General features: G+C 35.1%; 1 protein-coding gene across 1 annotated transcript in view; it reads left to right on the top strand.

Annotated features, from left to right (window-relative positions):
* wdfy4 (WDFY family member 4) overlaps positions 1–15,268 on the top strand; it is a 204,653-nt gene extending 189,385 nt beyond the window's left edge. Inside the window, exons 52-60 of the mRNA XM_051923799.1 lie at positions 670–823; positions 1,178–1,269; positions 2,508–2,720; positions 7,237–7,378; positions 8,324–8,481; positions 9,093–9,251; positions 12,550–12,729; positions 13,348–13,530; positions 15,131–15,268. Of these exons, the coding sequence (XP_051779759.1) occupies positions 670–823; positions 1,178–1,269; positions 2,508–2,720; positions 7,237–7,378; positions 8,324–8,481; positions 9,093–9,251; positions 12,550–12,729; positions 13,348–13,530; positions 15,131–15,262 (1,413 nt within the window). The 3' untranslated portion in view covers positions 15,263–15,268. The remainder of the gene's footprint in view (positions 1–669; positions 824–1,177; positions 1,270–2,507; positions 2,721–7,236; positions 7,379–8,323; positions 8,482–9,092; positions 9,252–12,549; positions 12,730–13,347; positions 13,531–15,130) is intronic.
* Positions 15,269–17,827: the final 2,559 nt, after the last annotated feature.

Genomic DNA, 17,827 nt, shown 5'->3' with positions numbered 1-17,827 from the left:
GCCACTTTTAAAATTTAATAGAAAGCTAAATTTATGAGAGTATGAACTCTTTCCATTAAACACAGGCAGCAGCTTCAGATTATGATGCATAAATAAACACACACACACACACACACATGCACACACACACACCAATCTGTCCTTAAAAGCAAGCTGTAAGAGAGCAATCTATGAACACCAGAGACACTGAAAAATCCATGACAGACTGGAGGATAGATCACAATTCTTACCAATAATTATTCTTTTGGTAACTTTTTAGAGGGAAATTTAATTCATAAGTTTGTGCCTTTTTGTATAGGAGAGAAAGAACAAAAAACAAGTCTGCTTATATGTACATTTTTATTGTTCATTTATTGTTCTGTATATACAGAACATGCATATGAGCATGTTCTGCAGTCCTTGTGTTATGAATAAACTATTATTTTCTGCATTAAACATATGGATTATTTATTGAAAGTTTGTCTATTGACAAATCATAACCAAGAAGCAAAGCAAATGAATGTGTTTTTTGAACTTTTGACATAAATTGAAATTCATCTCTCCTTCCCTGTACTGAAACCCTGGATGTGATCAGGAGCTCCACAGTTGGACTCAGGCATTTTTAGATTTAAAAATTTGATTTAGGTATGGTGTTTCTGAGTTGAGTAATTTTGCATGTTTACTATGCAGGGTGGAAGTTTTGATGTTGCAGACAGGATGTTTCACAGTGTGAAGAAGGAATGGGAATCAGCCTCCAGGGACAACATGAGTGACGTGAGAGAACTGATCCCTGAGTTTTTCTATCTTCCAGATTTTTTAATGAATTCTAACAGACTGGAATTTGGTAAATGCTCAGCTTTATGTTCTCAGTATTGTTACATATTGTGTAGATAATTAAGGTCACTATTTATTAACTCAGTAAACCTAAATAAATTCTATATACTTTTTGTATTTTCATTGTCAATGCTTATTTTTGAGGTTGCCCATAAGCCTATTTTTCATGTGTTGTTTTGTATGAAATGCTGATGCATACAGTTCGGAGTTGGCTTTGTCCTGCTGGTCTGGTGGTATCATTCATCAGTCTGTGGTATGCTAAATCAGGTCCTGACATTATAGTCACAGTAATTTGAGATTAATGAATACAAATGTATAGAAAAATGTGTACTTTTTTTTCAAATATTATCACTTTTATTTTCAGGTTGTATGCAAGATGGAACTTCTCTAGGAGATGTAATACTGCCGCCATGGGCAAAAGGAGACCCTACTGAATTTATTAGAATGCATAGGGAGGTGTGTAGAGTTCTCACAGTCTCATAACCTTATGGTTTTGATTTCGAGTAAAAATGTTTATTTTTATGGTAAATGTTTTGACACTACAAAGCAAAACATTAATCTTATAAAAGCCTATAAATGCATAAACTTTAGTTGGTTCTGATTTGATTTAACGGATTTTCTCAATGGCACTAGGCAAAATAAACATCTTTATGAATGTTCTGACATCTTTTAACTATCTACTGAAGTGACTTTTCCACTTATTTAAACTTCTCAGAATCAGAATAAACCTCTCTGTCTCACTTTCCCACCTCCAATCTCTGTACTGGGCACCTGGGCCAAGCCATAGAAGCGTTTTCCAAATCTGGGGTGCTTTTTGTAATTTCAGGACTTCTAGCTTACAGTGGCATATATTGGCCCCTGAGGCTGCATTTACACCATCTGCACTTTGTCTAGAGCAATGTGCAGCAAGAAGATCAGTTTTTTTTTTCCTAAGCAAGACTATTTTGCTGTCCCCTGTCACCCAGTTCTCCATGGGCTTGATGTCCTTGGTTAGAGAAAGTTTCCTGCCTTCTACTTTCCAAGGAGATTTTGTGAAGTTTCCTTACTAACTGTTACTTCATCTTTCTCTCTCTCTCTGTGTGTCTCTGTTTCTCAGAGGTTGCCCTCGGGAATTCTTCTTATGCACACACCTTGCCATAGCAGAGCCCTCTAATGGTCCCCATAGCGTGCAGAGTTTTACTTTACTGTTTTTTACAACAGCACAAACATGTCAAATATGTTGAGGCTATTAATATCAGAAGCCTTAGAAGCATTAGGTGTATGTTTCTCAACTATTTTTTCCTTTGACCTGTTCAGTTAAACTTTATGAACCTTAGTTAACTATAGTTGTTTTTCAGGGACTACGTTTTTCCTTTATGTTTTCAGCCAGTAATTGTTTCAGAAATTATATTTACATACAGTACAAAGAGGATGTTAAACACTTAAAGACTATCCATCTATTCATTTTCTGATCCAGCTTAGTCCATTACAAGGTCATAGAGAGCAAGAGTCAGTCTCTACAGCATCACAATGTCTTGTGTATCATGCTTTGCCATTGTAAATGGTTGCTTAATTAAACATTAGCATTATGGTATACTCTTAATTAGAGTATACTGCATTCTGGAAAGATACAACATAATTAAAAACATTTGTAATTTGTGCTGTTTTTTACAACTGTATAATGTTTAAAGTGCCTTCATTATTTATTACTACAGGCTTTGGAATGTGACTATGTTAGTGCACATCTTCATGAATGGATCGATCTGATCTTTGGATATAAACAACAGGGTCAAGCAGCAGTGGAGGCTGTAAATTGTTGTCACCCTTATTTCTATGGAGAGCAGCAAGACCTGGATAACATGGATGATCCTCTGAAGAAGAACACTATCCTTGGATTCATAAGTAATTTTGGCCAAATCCCAAGACAGGTAGGTGTGTAGCACTGTGCATAATAATTATAATAATAATGATAATAATAATAATAATAATACATTTAATTTCTATAGCACCTTTCCCATTACACCTCTGTTCCACAAGATTTTTAATGAAGAACAGAACAGCACATTCCACTTTCAGTAGATCTGGGCATCCAGATTAGAACTTTCCAATTGTTTATAATCTTCATGCCTTAATCCTATTCATCATATCTTATTTTACTCATTCTGTGAAATTGTTTAAAAAGAATATTTTCCACAGAGCACACAGTAGTTTGAAGTAAAGTTTTTTTCTTAATTCAGTCAAGATTGGTGAGAAAATGGCTACTTAGACCAAGTATGGTACACCACATCTTTGATGAAAATGCAATAACACTTATTGTTCTTATGCTCCTTAGCCAATTATCACAGCTCAGAATACTGTTTTACCAAATACTATTAATTGATCATCAACAGCCATACGTTACAAGTTTCCCAGAGCTGAAGAAGCCAGGCTGAGAATTCCCTTTATCCCACACTTCTTTCTATGAAGAACTTCCCTCCTGAAAATGAACTTTTTAGCAGCACAGTATAAATCTTAACATGTCCTGCAGTTTCCTCCCAGGGAGCAGCACAGTCCATCTCAAAAAGAGTGCCAGCAACAAATGGAACAACAGTACACATAAAATATAAATGTTTATACTAGATCAAAGCCATTTTGTTTTCATTTTTGGACAAGCAGCTAAGCCAATTTTTTTTTTTGTCCCAGATATCTTACCTTGGACAGAGTTTAGTTTGAATCATTGTGTAGTCTGAAGTTACCCAATTTTTCTAAAGCAGCTCCTAACACAAATTTTCCACTGCATGTATAATCAGATAATTCCATATAATTTGACTTGAGGACTTGACTAATGAATGCTTAATAAAAGGGTCCAATGTTCAGGCTTCCAGTATGCTTTGAGTCAGATAGATAGATAGATAGATAGATAGATAGATAGATAGACAGACAGACAGACAGACAGACAGACAGACAGACAGACAGACAGACAGACAGACACACACACACACACACACACACACACACACACACACATATACTTACTTACTTTATTAATCCCTAGAGGAAATTCACATAGATCAGTCTTTAGATTCATTAGGGCAAAGTCTCAGTACAAGAAGTTAAACTAGCTTTCTGTGAATTTTTCTTAAGACTGATTTATGAAAACTAACAACGTATTAGTATTGAAGGTTACAAGACCATTGGTAGGGTTATCTAGAAGCCAGCAGAGGTCTTGATGGAAGGTCTATTTTATTCTCACCATGTTATTAAATTCAAACTGCATACTTTATTACAATATATAGATGAAAGGATGTCTGTCTTTTCCAAAGTATTAAATGAAATTACTGTGCCTGATTAATACCCTGCTTTAGGTGAACCAATCATGGGAAAAATACAGTAACTCCCAGTGCACAGCATGTTGTTAAAGTAAAATATATTCAGTAAGAATGTGGCCAAGTACCGTGGATATACAAAGTCTATACACCCCTGCCAAAATCACAGATTTTTCATAATAAAAACATAGAGCCAAGATAAATCCTGTAAGAACGTATTTCACCTTTACTGCAAAATTGTAATCTATACAAAGAAGGTGAAAACAAATCAGAAAATGATTAGTGAAAAAAGGGAAAAAAACTTACAGAAACCTGGCTGCATTAGTGTGCACACCATCCAAACTAATAATAATTACAGCACTCAGTCTTTTGGGTAAGAGTCTATCAGCTTGGCACATCTGGACTTGGCGATTTATGCCCATTACTCCTTGCAAAAAATTTCCAGACCTATCAAATTACGGGGATGTCTCCTGTGCACACTCTCTTCAGGCCACCCCACAGATTTTCAATTGGATTGAGGACTGGGCTCTGGGTTAGCCATTCCAGAACATCGATCCTCCTTTGATGAAGCCATTGCTTTCTTGATTTTGATGTATGCTTTGGGTTACTCACATGCTGGAATGTGAATCTCCTCTTCATCATCAGCTTCCTAGCAAATGCCAAAAGGTTTTTTGCCAAAATAGACTGATACTTGGAGCGATTCATGATTAAATTCAATTTGACTAAAGCCACAAAGCATGATGTTGCCTCCACCATGCTTCACTGTGGATATGGTGTTCTATTGATGATGCGCTGTGTTATTTTTGTGTCAAATTTAGCTGTTGGAATTATGGCCAAATAGTTCAACCTTGGTCTTATCAGACCATAATGCAATTTTTCCACATGGTTGTGGGAGAGTGGGTATACCTTTTTGCAAAGTTTAGCCAAGCTTGAATGTTTTTCTTTGCTACCTTACACCACAACCTATACATATGAAGAATATGACTGATTGTTGTCACATGGAGGGAACAACCAGTACTTGCCAGAAAAACCTGCAGCTCCTTTATAGTTGCTATAGGCCTCTTGGTGGTCTCCCTGACCAGTTTTCTCCCTGTCTTGAAGAGATTTCCTGATCTTGGTAGAGTCACTGTTGAGCCATACTTTCTCCACTTGTTGATGACTGTCTTCACTGTACTCCATTGGAATGTTTAAAGCTTTGGTTACTTTTTTGTACCCCTGTCCTGCTTGATACCTTTCAGAGATGATATCCTGTTCATGTTTTAAAAGCTCTTTTCATTGCATTATGTTGTAATGAAGAGGATATCATAATAATCTTTATCTGAGCTCAACCTATTCATGTTTTAAAAGCTCTTTACGGACCATGGCTTTTGGAGTATGCTGCAACCAAAAGGATATCAGAATCATGCTACCTGAGTAGCCAAACTTTATCTGAGCTCAGTTAGATCCACTTTAATTAAAGTCGGGTGTATACTAACTACTATATGAGATGAGACTTATTGTGATTAGTTGATTCTGAACACAGCCACATCCTTGATTATTAAAGGGTGTGCACACTAATGCAACCAGGTTTTTGTAGGATTTTGTTTCCTTTTTTATATTAAACAGTTTCTGATTTGTTTTCTCCTTCTTTGTATAGATTGCAATTTTGCAATAAAGGCGGAAAAAGTTCTGAAAGGATTTATCTTGGTTTCATTTTTTTATTTCACAAGTTCTGTGATTTTGTAACAGTGTGTAGACTGTTCAAATCAACTGTATACAGTGTTGCGCTTTGTATTTTTCACATTAATATAGCATTCATCTATCCTTTTTTTTAATTCGCTTATCTAGGCCAGGGTTGTGAGGCAGATGGGGCCTATCCCAGCAATCACTGGGCACAACACAGGAACACCAGGAACTAATTTAGCTTCACCAATCCAACTAATCTGCCTGTCTTTGTACTGTGGGAGGAGACCCACGCAGATATGTGAAGAACATGAAAACACTGTGCTGCCCGCAGCGATATTCATTAATCAGTAAACTACTCCATAAAAACTTACTTTACACGCATAGAATACATGTCAATTTTTGTTATCATCCATTCTTATTTAATAAACCTGAATGTGATATTTCAGTGTATACAGCCTCCCAATTTAAATAGATGGATTGTGAGATGGCAGTAAACTGAACAGCTTAAAAGAAACAAATTTGTCTCACTATGCCATTAAAGTCATCAAGGTATACATCTAAAACAGTGTTCATGCTGCAGTAGTTTGTTTAGAATTACAGCGACCCATTATGTGAATAAGTGTATCCTGCTGTCTGAGTTCATTACATTGCAGGATAAACTTGTAGAATTCTGAAAATTTTTGGTCTTCACGTAGCCTTAATTAATTCCCATAGGCAGTCAGAGCGTAACATGCCATTCAGTTTAGGGATACATTTGGTAGGTCTTGTCTATACAGCTTTTACTCTGCTGCAAATTTTTATTTATCTGATGGCTACTGTACATCTGCACACAGAGCACCAAATGTAGTCTTGTTAGCACATTATGAAGCTATAACATAACATATATTGATGGGATGGTTGGTGTCGGTCTGTTGTTTTTTGTACCATTTTGCTTTTGTACAGAAGCAGTAAATTGTCCTTATTTGTGTGGTCATGTACTTCTTTAAACTGATGTCCTGTGCAGGGCTGTTTTCTGACAAGTGTTGGCACAGATTCTGGCCACAGGGATCCTTGATTAGTTGAGAAGAGGAATTCAAAATGGATAAACAGGATATTCTCAAGAAGAAACATACACTGTTTAAACTATTCAAATTAAAGAGATTTTGTGACATTTGAGGGGGAACAAAAGGTGAAGGGTATAAGTTAGACAGCACTGTAATTTGTGTTAATAATGTATGGACTAAAAAAAATCACAAAGGAAAAATGTAATGGCATATACTGTACAGAGAAGTCAATAGCACTGAAAGAAAATGTATTACCCATTTATTTTAATTAAGCAAGTATACTTCAGGAATGGATTTCTTGCATAGAATTTTATCAAATTAGTATTAAATTAATCAAATAGAAAAGAATTACATAAAAATGAACAAAGGAACATTTTATAGTGTCTTTTATCATTTTAATGGATACTGCTTTCCTTTTTTGATTTTGCCAGCTTTTCACAAAGCCCCATCCTCCTAGAACAGCAGTTCAGAAGAGTAATTCAGCCAAGGAGACAACATCAGGATTTTCACCTATAGGACAAGCGCAGCCTTTTTTTTTCAACAATTTGAAGCCGTCTGCACAGCCCCTTAAAGGTAATTGAAAAAAAAAAATGTTTATTCACTTTTTAATATTTGCTGAAATAAAAAGAGAAGAACCTGTGGTGCTTAATCATTCTTTGTCATCCATAGATTTTATTCTGCCATTAAATTACAGTACCTGAAATGTAGCATGTTCCATTGGGAACAATAGTGTGGCATCAGAAAATGCTTGCTAGACTGTTTAAGTGATCACTTTCTTATGCACAAAGAGTTCACCCACCCCCATCATTAGAAATACCTTTCTGAAACCACAAGTGATATTTATTTAATATCCAGAGTAGCCCAAAAGGATTCTTGGAGAAAACCAGATGCATTTCTTTGTGGGATATGGTAGTCCTATTATAATTTTCATTCCGTCAGTCAATAAGTAAATAAAGATTAATATAAACAGAAATATTCATTGTCTCTGGTATTTCTGAGCAGGGAATTCCTGTGTCAGACTATGTAGCACTGCAATTGTTATTGTATGAGTTTTTTGTTTTGTTTATATATATATATGTATGTATAAAAAATATGTATAAATATGTCTGTGTGTGTAAAATATATATATGTGTTTATCATATCTTTATTTGTGTAACATACAGTATGCATAATTTCACACATTACACACATTTAATGCATAATAAATCTGGGCATTTACCAATAACTATATTTTGCAAAAGAAATTCAGAGAAAATGAACTGGATCAGTTTGCTAGTTACATACTGATTTCGTTCATTTTTCTGTTTACTGTGTATCTGTTTCTCGCATCTGAAAAGCCGAGTGGATGAAATTCTGCTTATATGGCAAGAAAGCTGTACATTTAGAATTCCTTAATCTAATAAAGTAGGTTTCTTTAGTGTTTTCCTTATGTTTTCGTGTTTTATTTATTGTGGTTAATACTTCAAAAACATAAAATACAGACAGTAACATGACACTGATCTTGAATTTTATGAACAGAATTATTTAAAGGACCTGTGGGACAAATTGTGTGTGGAGAAAAGGACATGTTGGTTGTGGAAAAGAACAAACTCTTGATTCCCCCACTGTGGAACACAACGTTTTCATGGGGTTTTAATGATTTGTCCTGTGCATTTGGAAATTATGGAATTGAAAAGGTAACTTATTCATATACATAAATATTTAACAGCATTAAAGTTACCTCCCTACTTTACCTTATCATAGAGTATTTCAAATGTAAGAACTTCAAGTTTATTTTAGGATTTATTTGAATTTCACAGACAAATATTTTTTATTTATTTCAGTAATTAATTGTACATGTCCAACTTTCAAAATGAATACATAATGTTACAGTACAGTTTTCTTCAGTCTCCTTTGGCTGCTATGCAGTAGTAACATGAACATTCCTAAGATGTAGATGGCTGAATTCCAAAACTGATGTAATTAATTAAATACTACAAAAATGCTTTTTGGCTTGAAGACATGTGGTTTCAACTTGTCTCTTGTTAAAAATGCTTGCTTTAATGCTAAGCAGTTGGCATATAAAATAAAAAATAAACAGGTCCACTAATAAAATATTAAAGAGATACATTTTTCACCTGTTTCACTACCTGTTATAAATGTATTTCTCACACCTTTGTAATAATGCATATGTAATTCACTGTATCTTTGTGATCTCTATGACTATATTTCAAAAGCGTTAACGCATAATTACTGTTTTTGAAACGTATGGAGCCTATGATAAATTGTAAGGTGTTTTTATTTGCAGAATTTTGCAATATCAGAATGTCTTGCAGATTGGGGCCAGTGCCTTTGTGCCGTGTGTCCCTCAGAATCCACTATTGTCACTGCTGGAACAGGCAGTGTGGTGTGTATTTGGGACACGTTGTTTGGTAAGGACAAGCTAAAGCACATGAAGCTAAGGCAGGTGAGTTACATCTTTTTAAAATTATTATTAGTATTTTTTTCTGTATAGTTTTTAACAATGGTGAAATTCATTCTTTGTGTCGACATATACTGATTCAGCTGTTTAACACCAAGCATCTCCTAAAAACGTGTTGCTTCAGGATACAGTAGATGTTACTTTTTTATAGAAGAGATACATGAAGGTGGGACATTTTATAACAAAAAATACAATTTGATGATTTGGCTTGGAATTAAGCCAGTAGTATGCAAATACAATTGAATCATTCATATTACTTCAAGCTTTTCTGAATATTATTTTAAGTTCAGAGCAGTATTGAGACTATATTAAATAAGTACTTACTGATAAAGCACTGTGAGCTTTAGGACTGAATCCTACTCATTATGCTATTAGCTTCTCCAAAGAATGGATCTACAAGAGTCTTAACTGGCGGTGATAATAAACATGATGTCTAGTTTGGGCATTTAACATCAGTATTATCTGCAGAGGTGCTTTTATTATTTCAGCATAACAGGCTTGCACAACACACACTGTTATAATCCTATATTTGTATGTTGTGGGCACGATATGCTGCATTTTATTTATCTTAGAGACTATATTTTTGCTTTGTAATAATTCTTATCTGTTATTAGCATTTTTCTTTTAGATTATACAGTATCATGTCACTTACGAGCAACTCCATGGTCTGATAGTACATCACAGTTTCAAAAAGGACATAGTCAGCAGTGTCATGAGGCGGTGTGACTTAATCATGGGTGTCCAGTCTGCCAGGAATTGCATTTAATCTTCTTCCTAGTAATTTTCCTTTTTCACATTTAACTTGAGGAATATTCCTTACATTCTTTGTAAGCGTATGACCACATGCCCTGTAACGTCAAGTCATGTCTGTGCACATACTGTATATGTAGTTTTCCAGCATTATTAAGAATAAATAAATGATTACATGGAAATGAACACAATAGCTGCTACTTCAAGACATCTTTGTATATGAATAGTTAAAGCTATGGCTTTAGAATAATTTTGTCAGGTAGCAATATTATTATTCTTCTTATTTCGTAAAACTGCTAATCTTTTTTAACATTTACTCATCCTCTTTTTTTACTGTAATGTTAAATATGACCAAGTAGGTATCAGTAGTGTTAAATTGTTCATTTTTAGTTTCTAGTAGTATTTCATGGATGAGGTGATAGGTCAGTGGTTTGCTCAGCTGGTCACCTGGTCAGTGTGTGTTTTTAATGTGTAAGTCCTTCCGGTTTCCGTGAGGGTTTTCCTCACTGTAGCTGAAGCGGTGTAGACTGTAGGACTGTAAACAGACCCAGTATGGCTGAGATGGGTGAGTATGCCCTGCGACAGACTCTTTCTTTTTTTATCTTGTACTGGGTCTTGAATGGATGGTGCCAATTATAGACTCTTAATATCCAAAACCGAGTATTTGTCCAAGTGAGTTAAAAAATTGGATTGAACATTATTTCAGTTTTACTACCTGCAATACGTATAGTAATCATATTATTATTTTTAAAGTTAAAAGTTAAAATGCATTTTTAGATATGCATCATTTGTCCAAATGGGTTTTTGTGGCATGGTGAAATGTTCATGCTGGCTGGTTATACCCTTATAGCATGCTGCCTATTCAGTTCAGCACTGCAAATTGAAGTCACTCTGCGTTTTGAAGTCACTTAGTTTGGCTGTCCACACAAGAAGTGTTAAGAGAGATAGGTGGGTAATGGGAGGGGAGCCGTGACAAAATCAGAACTCTGTAGAAGTTAATTAAATAATAAGGAACAATATGACGAGATGGATGGGATTAGATTGTAGGCATTGTACCAGAAACATATGGGCAGTGGTGTAAAAGTGAGAAAAGTTGGAACACACCTGAGCAAAAGTTTTGGTCACGTTCAGTGCCTGCCATTAAATCAGACCTGTAGTGCTTCACGTCTTTCAGATCCTGGCCAGTTTCTCAACTACAGATTTCTTTTTACAGTTTGCATGTCATAAGTGCTGATCTTGCCCTAGTCCAGTTATGCACCTATTAGGTTAATTTATATCTCTGAATTGACTAGTGTGTGTGAATGTGAGTGTGTGCTCTGTTCTGGATTATTCTCCCATCTACAGTTTGTTTTTGCTTTGCGTTCAGTGAAGCTTGGGTCCAGCTCCACATTACCATGTAATGAACCAAAAAGATTTAGAAGTTGAATGGCTGGGTAGTTGTCATATACAACTTCCTCCTTAATCTTCACTCTACTGAAATGTACCTGAAATGTCTGCTTTGTCTTGATCTAACCTGATCTGTTTTTACTTCTGCTGGAAAGAGCAAAACAATGTAAAGAAACCATCAGCATGTAATACATCAGTTTCATTTGATGTATGTTTTAGATGGTGCAGTACTTACGGTTACTTGGGTGACCATATTCTGTATATACTGTAGGTCATATTGTCAGGAAGTGAGAGTTGTTGAAAGAATCTCTTTACTGTTCTGTACTGTGAAAGTCTGAAATATAACTTTACACTATATGTTAAAATTCTGCAAATGTGTTGAACATTGTAGAATAAATACATATCCTTTGTACAGTTATTGATTTAGGGAATGTTAAAATTAAATGTTAAATTAATTGATTAAATAAGATTCCATAGTGTTCAAGGCTGAAACCTCAGAGAAAAAGCAACGTTCTTACATGTTCTGTGTTGTTATTACAAATGCACTAGAAAACGTCATTGTCCAATATTGATAAACGGTCATGTAAATTATACATTTAAATCAATAGGCTGATGACACTCAGAGACTGTTGCCAATTAAATTTGCCAGTAAAAAAGAAAAAGCTTGTAAGTCAGACTGCTGTTAATTGTGGGTTTTGACTGCATTTTTAACCACTGAGAATTTACAGCCTTGATTGTTGTATGACTCATAATCATAAAGCATTATTTCATAGAAACACAGAGGGAAAAATTAGTCAGTTTATCAGCTCTTTTTCGAGAGATCCTGCTGGTAAATGTAACCCTGATGACAACTCAAAGCAGATCACTTTTTCCAGGTGGTTTAGAGCAACCATGTTATCAAATTTTTATTCTCCACTTTAATGAGCAGTCATTTTTTTCAGGTTTTGGTTTTAATTTGGCAGGGTAAGCCCATGTGTTCACAGAGGGAGAATGTGTATTTGCCAAAAAGAAATGTTATTTTATGCAGCTTACAGTATGTGCAGTACCATAGGCTTTTATCTGTTGTTTTTATCATTGTAGAGGTGCAGTAATAATTTTCTCACAGAACCTGGTAACTTACTGTACCTTAACTTTCTTGTGTTCGCAGGTTTTATATGGACACACAGATTCTGTGACCTGCTTGGCAGTCTCTTTGACCTACAGTGTGATAATCAGCGGATCACTTGATAGAACATGCATTATCTGGGATTTCTATCGACTCAGCTACATCACTCAGCTTCCGGAACATAATGCAGGGCTCTCAGCAGTAGCTATCAATGATTTAACTGTAAGATTTTCATCCATTACCATCTCAGTGGCTCAACATGAATATATCATGACTCTTTAATGAGCACGTAGGTCCAGTGGATGCTGATTGATTTTTGCACTGAAAGCATAAAAACTGTAACATAATTGTTAAATGGAAATAAATTAGTTGATATTTAGCTGAGTGTGGAAAGTGAAAGATGACTGTAATATTTAAAAGCCAGTTGTGCTGTTTGTGAATGCCACTGTGATCCAGCATATGTTATAAAGTCTAAATTACATAGTATTCCAAAAAAATGACTCTTCTAGCATAAAAATATTTGTGTTTGAAGTCAGTAACCAGTTAGTATTTTTGAATATATCAGTATAACATGTATAGGATACATCAGACTCTTAATCAACAAATTAGATATGAATAACTTAAGACCACCTTAGACACTTAGTATAATAAAAAACTGTACTTGCATGCAGACAATTAAAATAATCTAAAAGTGGGTTTACTGATTGACAGTTATTCATAATGGCTTAAAATGTAATGTAAAAAATAAGTTCAGAAAATTGATGAATAGATAAGAGCAGACATAGTGCTTAGAGAGAAAATGTATAAAAAATAATGAGTTTGCACAACTTGCTTTGTTAGGGAGATATTGCATCCTGTGCAGGAGGATACCTTTACTTATGGAACTCCAAAGGTCAGCTTATTGCTTCAATTAATACCTCCTGTGAACCTGAAGGAGAAATTAGTTGCTGCTGTTTTGCACAAAAGTTTGAATGGGACTGTTACAACATAATTGTCACCGGGTGTGCAGATGGAATTGTGAGGGTATGTATTGAATTTCAGGTACAAATGTGTATTTCCACAGCCTAATAATAGTATAAGTATGCTAACCACTTCTGCTTACTGTTAACGCCTTTTGTATATTACCACAATGTTGTATAGCAGCTCCAGGAGACTGGATTTGAATTCCCTTCTGTATGTCAAGAGAAAAACGCATGGAATTTGCATGTTCTACCTGTGTCAGCATGTGTTTTTCTCCAGGCACTTGAATTTTTCCTCCAACTCCCAAACATTTGCTTGCCAGGTTGACTGGTTACCCTAACCTGGCATAATATGAATGAAGGTCAGTTTATGTCTGAGTTAGTCCTTAGTTGGATATTCATCCAGTCCAGGGTTTGTTTGCCCACACCTCTATACTTTACATTATATTAAAGTGGTTCAGGCAATGCATGCAAACGTAGGGCAATTGAAAAGGATTTTCTGGAATTTCAAAATGCTGTAATTCTGTGAATGTAGAACAAAACACAGCTCGTAATGTGGAATGGTCCCAATGTACTTTAGAATATGGCAAGTATTTATTAATGCTGTCACATTTGTTAATATTGAACTATTGGTAATGCTTTGAATGATAGCATCATTTTAAGTTGTTTTCTTTCTTTCTTTCTTTCTTTCTTTCTTTCTTTCTTTCTTTCTTTCTTTCTTTCTTTCTTTCTTTTCCTAAAATATAAAATATTTCTGGCAGATATTTATACTGTAAAATTATATGACTATGTGTTTTCTATGTATACTTTATTTATTTGTTTATTTATTTATTGTTAGTGTATGTACCTTTGTTAGAATTGAATAATTGTCTGTTCTTGTACCATGTATATGTGACAATAAACCTGAACTTTATACGTTTAAAAAAAAGGTAAGAACATTTGAATTGAATTTCCTACTTTAACATGTTCTTGATGTGAGTTCAATTTAAAACATTATGAGCTTTCAAGATATACTCCTTCTGCATGCAGATACAGTACATTAAAGCATACACAACATAGCTTCCTACAAATATAGAAAGTTTTGTCTCTTTGACAGTCCACATCACAAATTAGTTCAGTTTACACAATGTAATTTGTTATACAATGCTGCCTTAAAAAGGTTTATCTCTTAATGTTTGTTTGACACCTATACAGCACCTTCTAGATTGTAGTCTTAGATACAACAAATTCCAAAATGTGATATTTTTTAAACTCTTAATTGTTTGTCATGTTACACAGTCTGTTTGCTTGTAGACTTCAGGTTATGGTCAGGTGCATAACAATCACGGAAACACTGAGAACATGTCATTTTTTTTTATACGTTTCGTATTGTTAGTTGTCTCAGTTTTTCCATATTTTAAACAATGAAAATCTTAGTGTTCTTTTTTGAACAAATCTGTGTAATATGAGTGAATCTAATGGCTTCTTCTCACATTTGTGTGGCTTTCATTTTCATAATCCAAATGTGCTTCACATTTCAATTGATAGAACACAAAAGCCATTTGTTTATCATAATATATGGTAAATTAGGCAAGAAACACTAGCAAGGTGTCGTGAAGAGATGACCAATGTAGTTGATTTATGATATATATTCTGAATTGTGTATGTTTTTGTTTTCCTTGTAGTTATGGAAGACTGAATATGTGAAAACACAATTACAAGCACATCATGAACAACCACTGTCCCCAGGGCACTCAGCGGCCATAACTCCAGAGAAAAGCGGTAACATTAATATATTTCATGTTAACTGCAGCTAGGGACTAAACTCAGCATTGAAAAAATATATGCATTTTTTAATTACTGAACTTTTTTTTTGTATCTTCTGACTTCTGGCACCCTGATTTAAAATCAGCATTTTAGTTAATCAAAATTGCACTTGTATGCATATCTGCCTACACAAGTATAAAGACCTATTTGGTTTTATACCATATTATACATACTGTATATTATACAGGATGCATATATACAGTATGTTGACTCTCAGAACCTTGTCTTCTGATTCTTTTGTGGCTTTGGGTCTGCCAGATGTGTTCCTGTCAGAGTTTCCTCCATTTCCAAATTCCTTTTGATGGTGTTGGAAACTGTACTCGCTGACACCTTGGCTTTGTTTCAGTTTCTCTAAAGTGAAGGCCTACACTTTTAAGGATTATAATGGTCTATCTTCCTTTGTTAGTTGCATTTTTCTTGTCATTGTAATCCAAACACACAATGCAAGGGTCTAACAACAGTCTATTCTAACACTGCTTTTACATAGATAACAGTGTTGGGCAGAATACTCTAAAAAAGTATTTAGATACTGAGTACTGAATATACATCATTAATGTATTCAAATTTGTATTCTCATTAAATACTCTTGTTAAATACAACAAAATGCGTAACTTATTCTGAATACTTTATGAATGCTTTTCCAATATTTCCAGGAACTGATTTGTAGCCTGGTTCATAAAAATGGCATAACAAGCTAAACATATTTACATTGAATTTTGACCTGAAAATGCAGTTCAGTCAGTGCCGGTCTAAGCCCATTTGAAGTCCTAAGTGGGATGGACAGACAGCATCCCTTGTTGTCCATAGCAGGTAGTCGGTATTATTAGACATTGACAGCTAGGTGGGTTCCCTCTCTGCGTGTCCCTTCAGTAGCACAATTAGCGAACCTTTGTGCATAAAAGGCGCGTGCAGCCCGTGGGGTATGGAGTGTGGACACTTTTACATTCATAAACAACGCACACTAAGTAACATCAGAGTTACAAGTCTGGAACGTGCCCCTCAGATGACAGCACCCTAGGAGGCTGCTTATGTCACCTAATGAATTGATGGGCTCTGATGTCAAAAAAAGCTCTGGTTTTAGGGATACCTACTTTTTCTGAAAACCTTTATTAATAAAAGTTGAATATTTGGAAAAAAATAATGACTGTAGATGACTGTAGCTTAGAGCGTGTTTTAGCCATTTCACATTCTTTTTTTCTCTTTGAAAAAGCAAACTTCAAAAAAATTATCATTAAAGAAACAAATTTAAGCTGTGCATTTTTCATGTGGCATACTTACGCTTAACTAACCTTACAGCTAATTTACTAAAATATTAGTATCTGCAAATAACTTACACACATCCTCAAGTACAATCAAGCGACATGACACTTTTCAAAAGATCTAAGATTTTTATTTTCTCACCCAGTGATATCACTTTACACTTCCTCTTAACTTTAGGATTGCTTTGACCACTTAATTATTTTTGGGGCCATTCTTTTTACAGAAACAAAGGGTGAAGTAGTTATCTTCCTTTTACATAGTCACTCAGTTCCTGGCGTCTGCATAATAAGAGGTGAGCACACATGCTCCTTTAACTTTATTGTCTATTTCAAGATGCAATTAGGCTCAAAAGACTAAAAAAACAAAATATCCAGAATCAGTAGCGTGCCGCAAACCATTTTACATTTCTCCGTATATACTGTGCTGCCGCTTAAAACAAGACTGCGTTCCTTTAATGTGGGAAGTGACATCTTTGACATCTTCTATAACTCTGTGATGGCCAAGGTGATATTCCATACTGTGGTGTGCTGGGCTGGTAACATCACTTCAAGAGAGGCCCACTGAATCAACAAGCTAATTAAAAGGTCAGGCTCAGTTATAGGACCCCCTGGAGGTCTTAGCAAAAGAGAAAATTACAACAAAGCTGAGTGCCATTATGAACGTCTCTCTGACACACTAACACTGAGGCTGAATTATTCAGCAGAAGTGTGTCAAGAAACGTCACTGGGGCTCCTTCATACCAACAGTAATACATCTGTGTAATGCCACACTGGGACTGTGACAGCCAAGTCCGAACTTTTCTTTCTTTTTAATTTTCTTTTTTTATATTGTGTGTTCAGACCAAAGTGTGTGTATATATTCTGTCTATCTATCTGTCTACCTGCCTGTTTATTTACAGAGCTTATGTAAAAAGCCACATTTCCCCCTGGGGACAAATAAAGTTCTATCTATCTAACATTAAATAATTACTTAACTGCTACTCATTAAAGCACAAACAAATGTAAAGCAACAACAAACACTTTTTTTAGAAAATTAAGTAAGGAGAACAAGATTATTGAAAGAGATTAGCTCACCATAAAAGCAAACAGAAACAGCCCGAATCAGCAGTGTTTCGTGAACCACTTTGCATCTACAGCGCTGCTGCTTCCAGAACAAGAGAGCGAGCACTAGGCTTCCTAAAAGAAAACACTTAGAACCCAGTCTCCCAGTGCTTGAACATTAAATTAACCAGTTACATACATAGCACAAGTAGCAAACAAATGCGACATGAGGCAAACAATGCTCAGACAATGAGT

The sequence above is a fragment of the Erpetoichthys calabaricus genome, chromosome 2, assembly GCF_900747795.2.
Source record: "Erpetoichthys calabaricus chromosome 2, fErpCal1.3, whole genome shotgun sequence".
NCBI lineage: Eukaryota > Metazoa > Chordata > Cladistia > Polypteriformes > Polypteridae > Erpetoichthys > Erpetoichthys calabaricus.
This window is presented reverse-complemented; position numbering and strand designations above follow the sequence as displayed.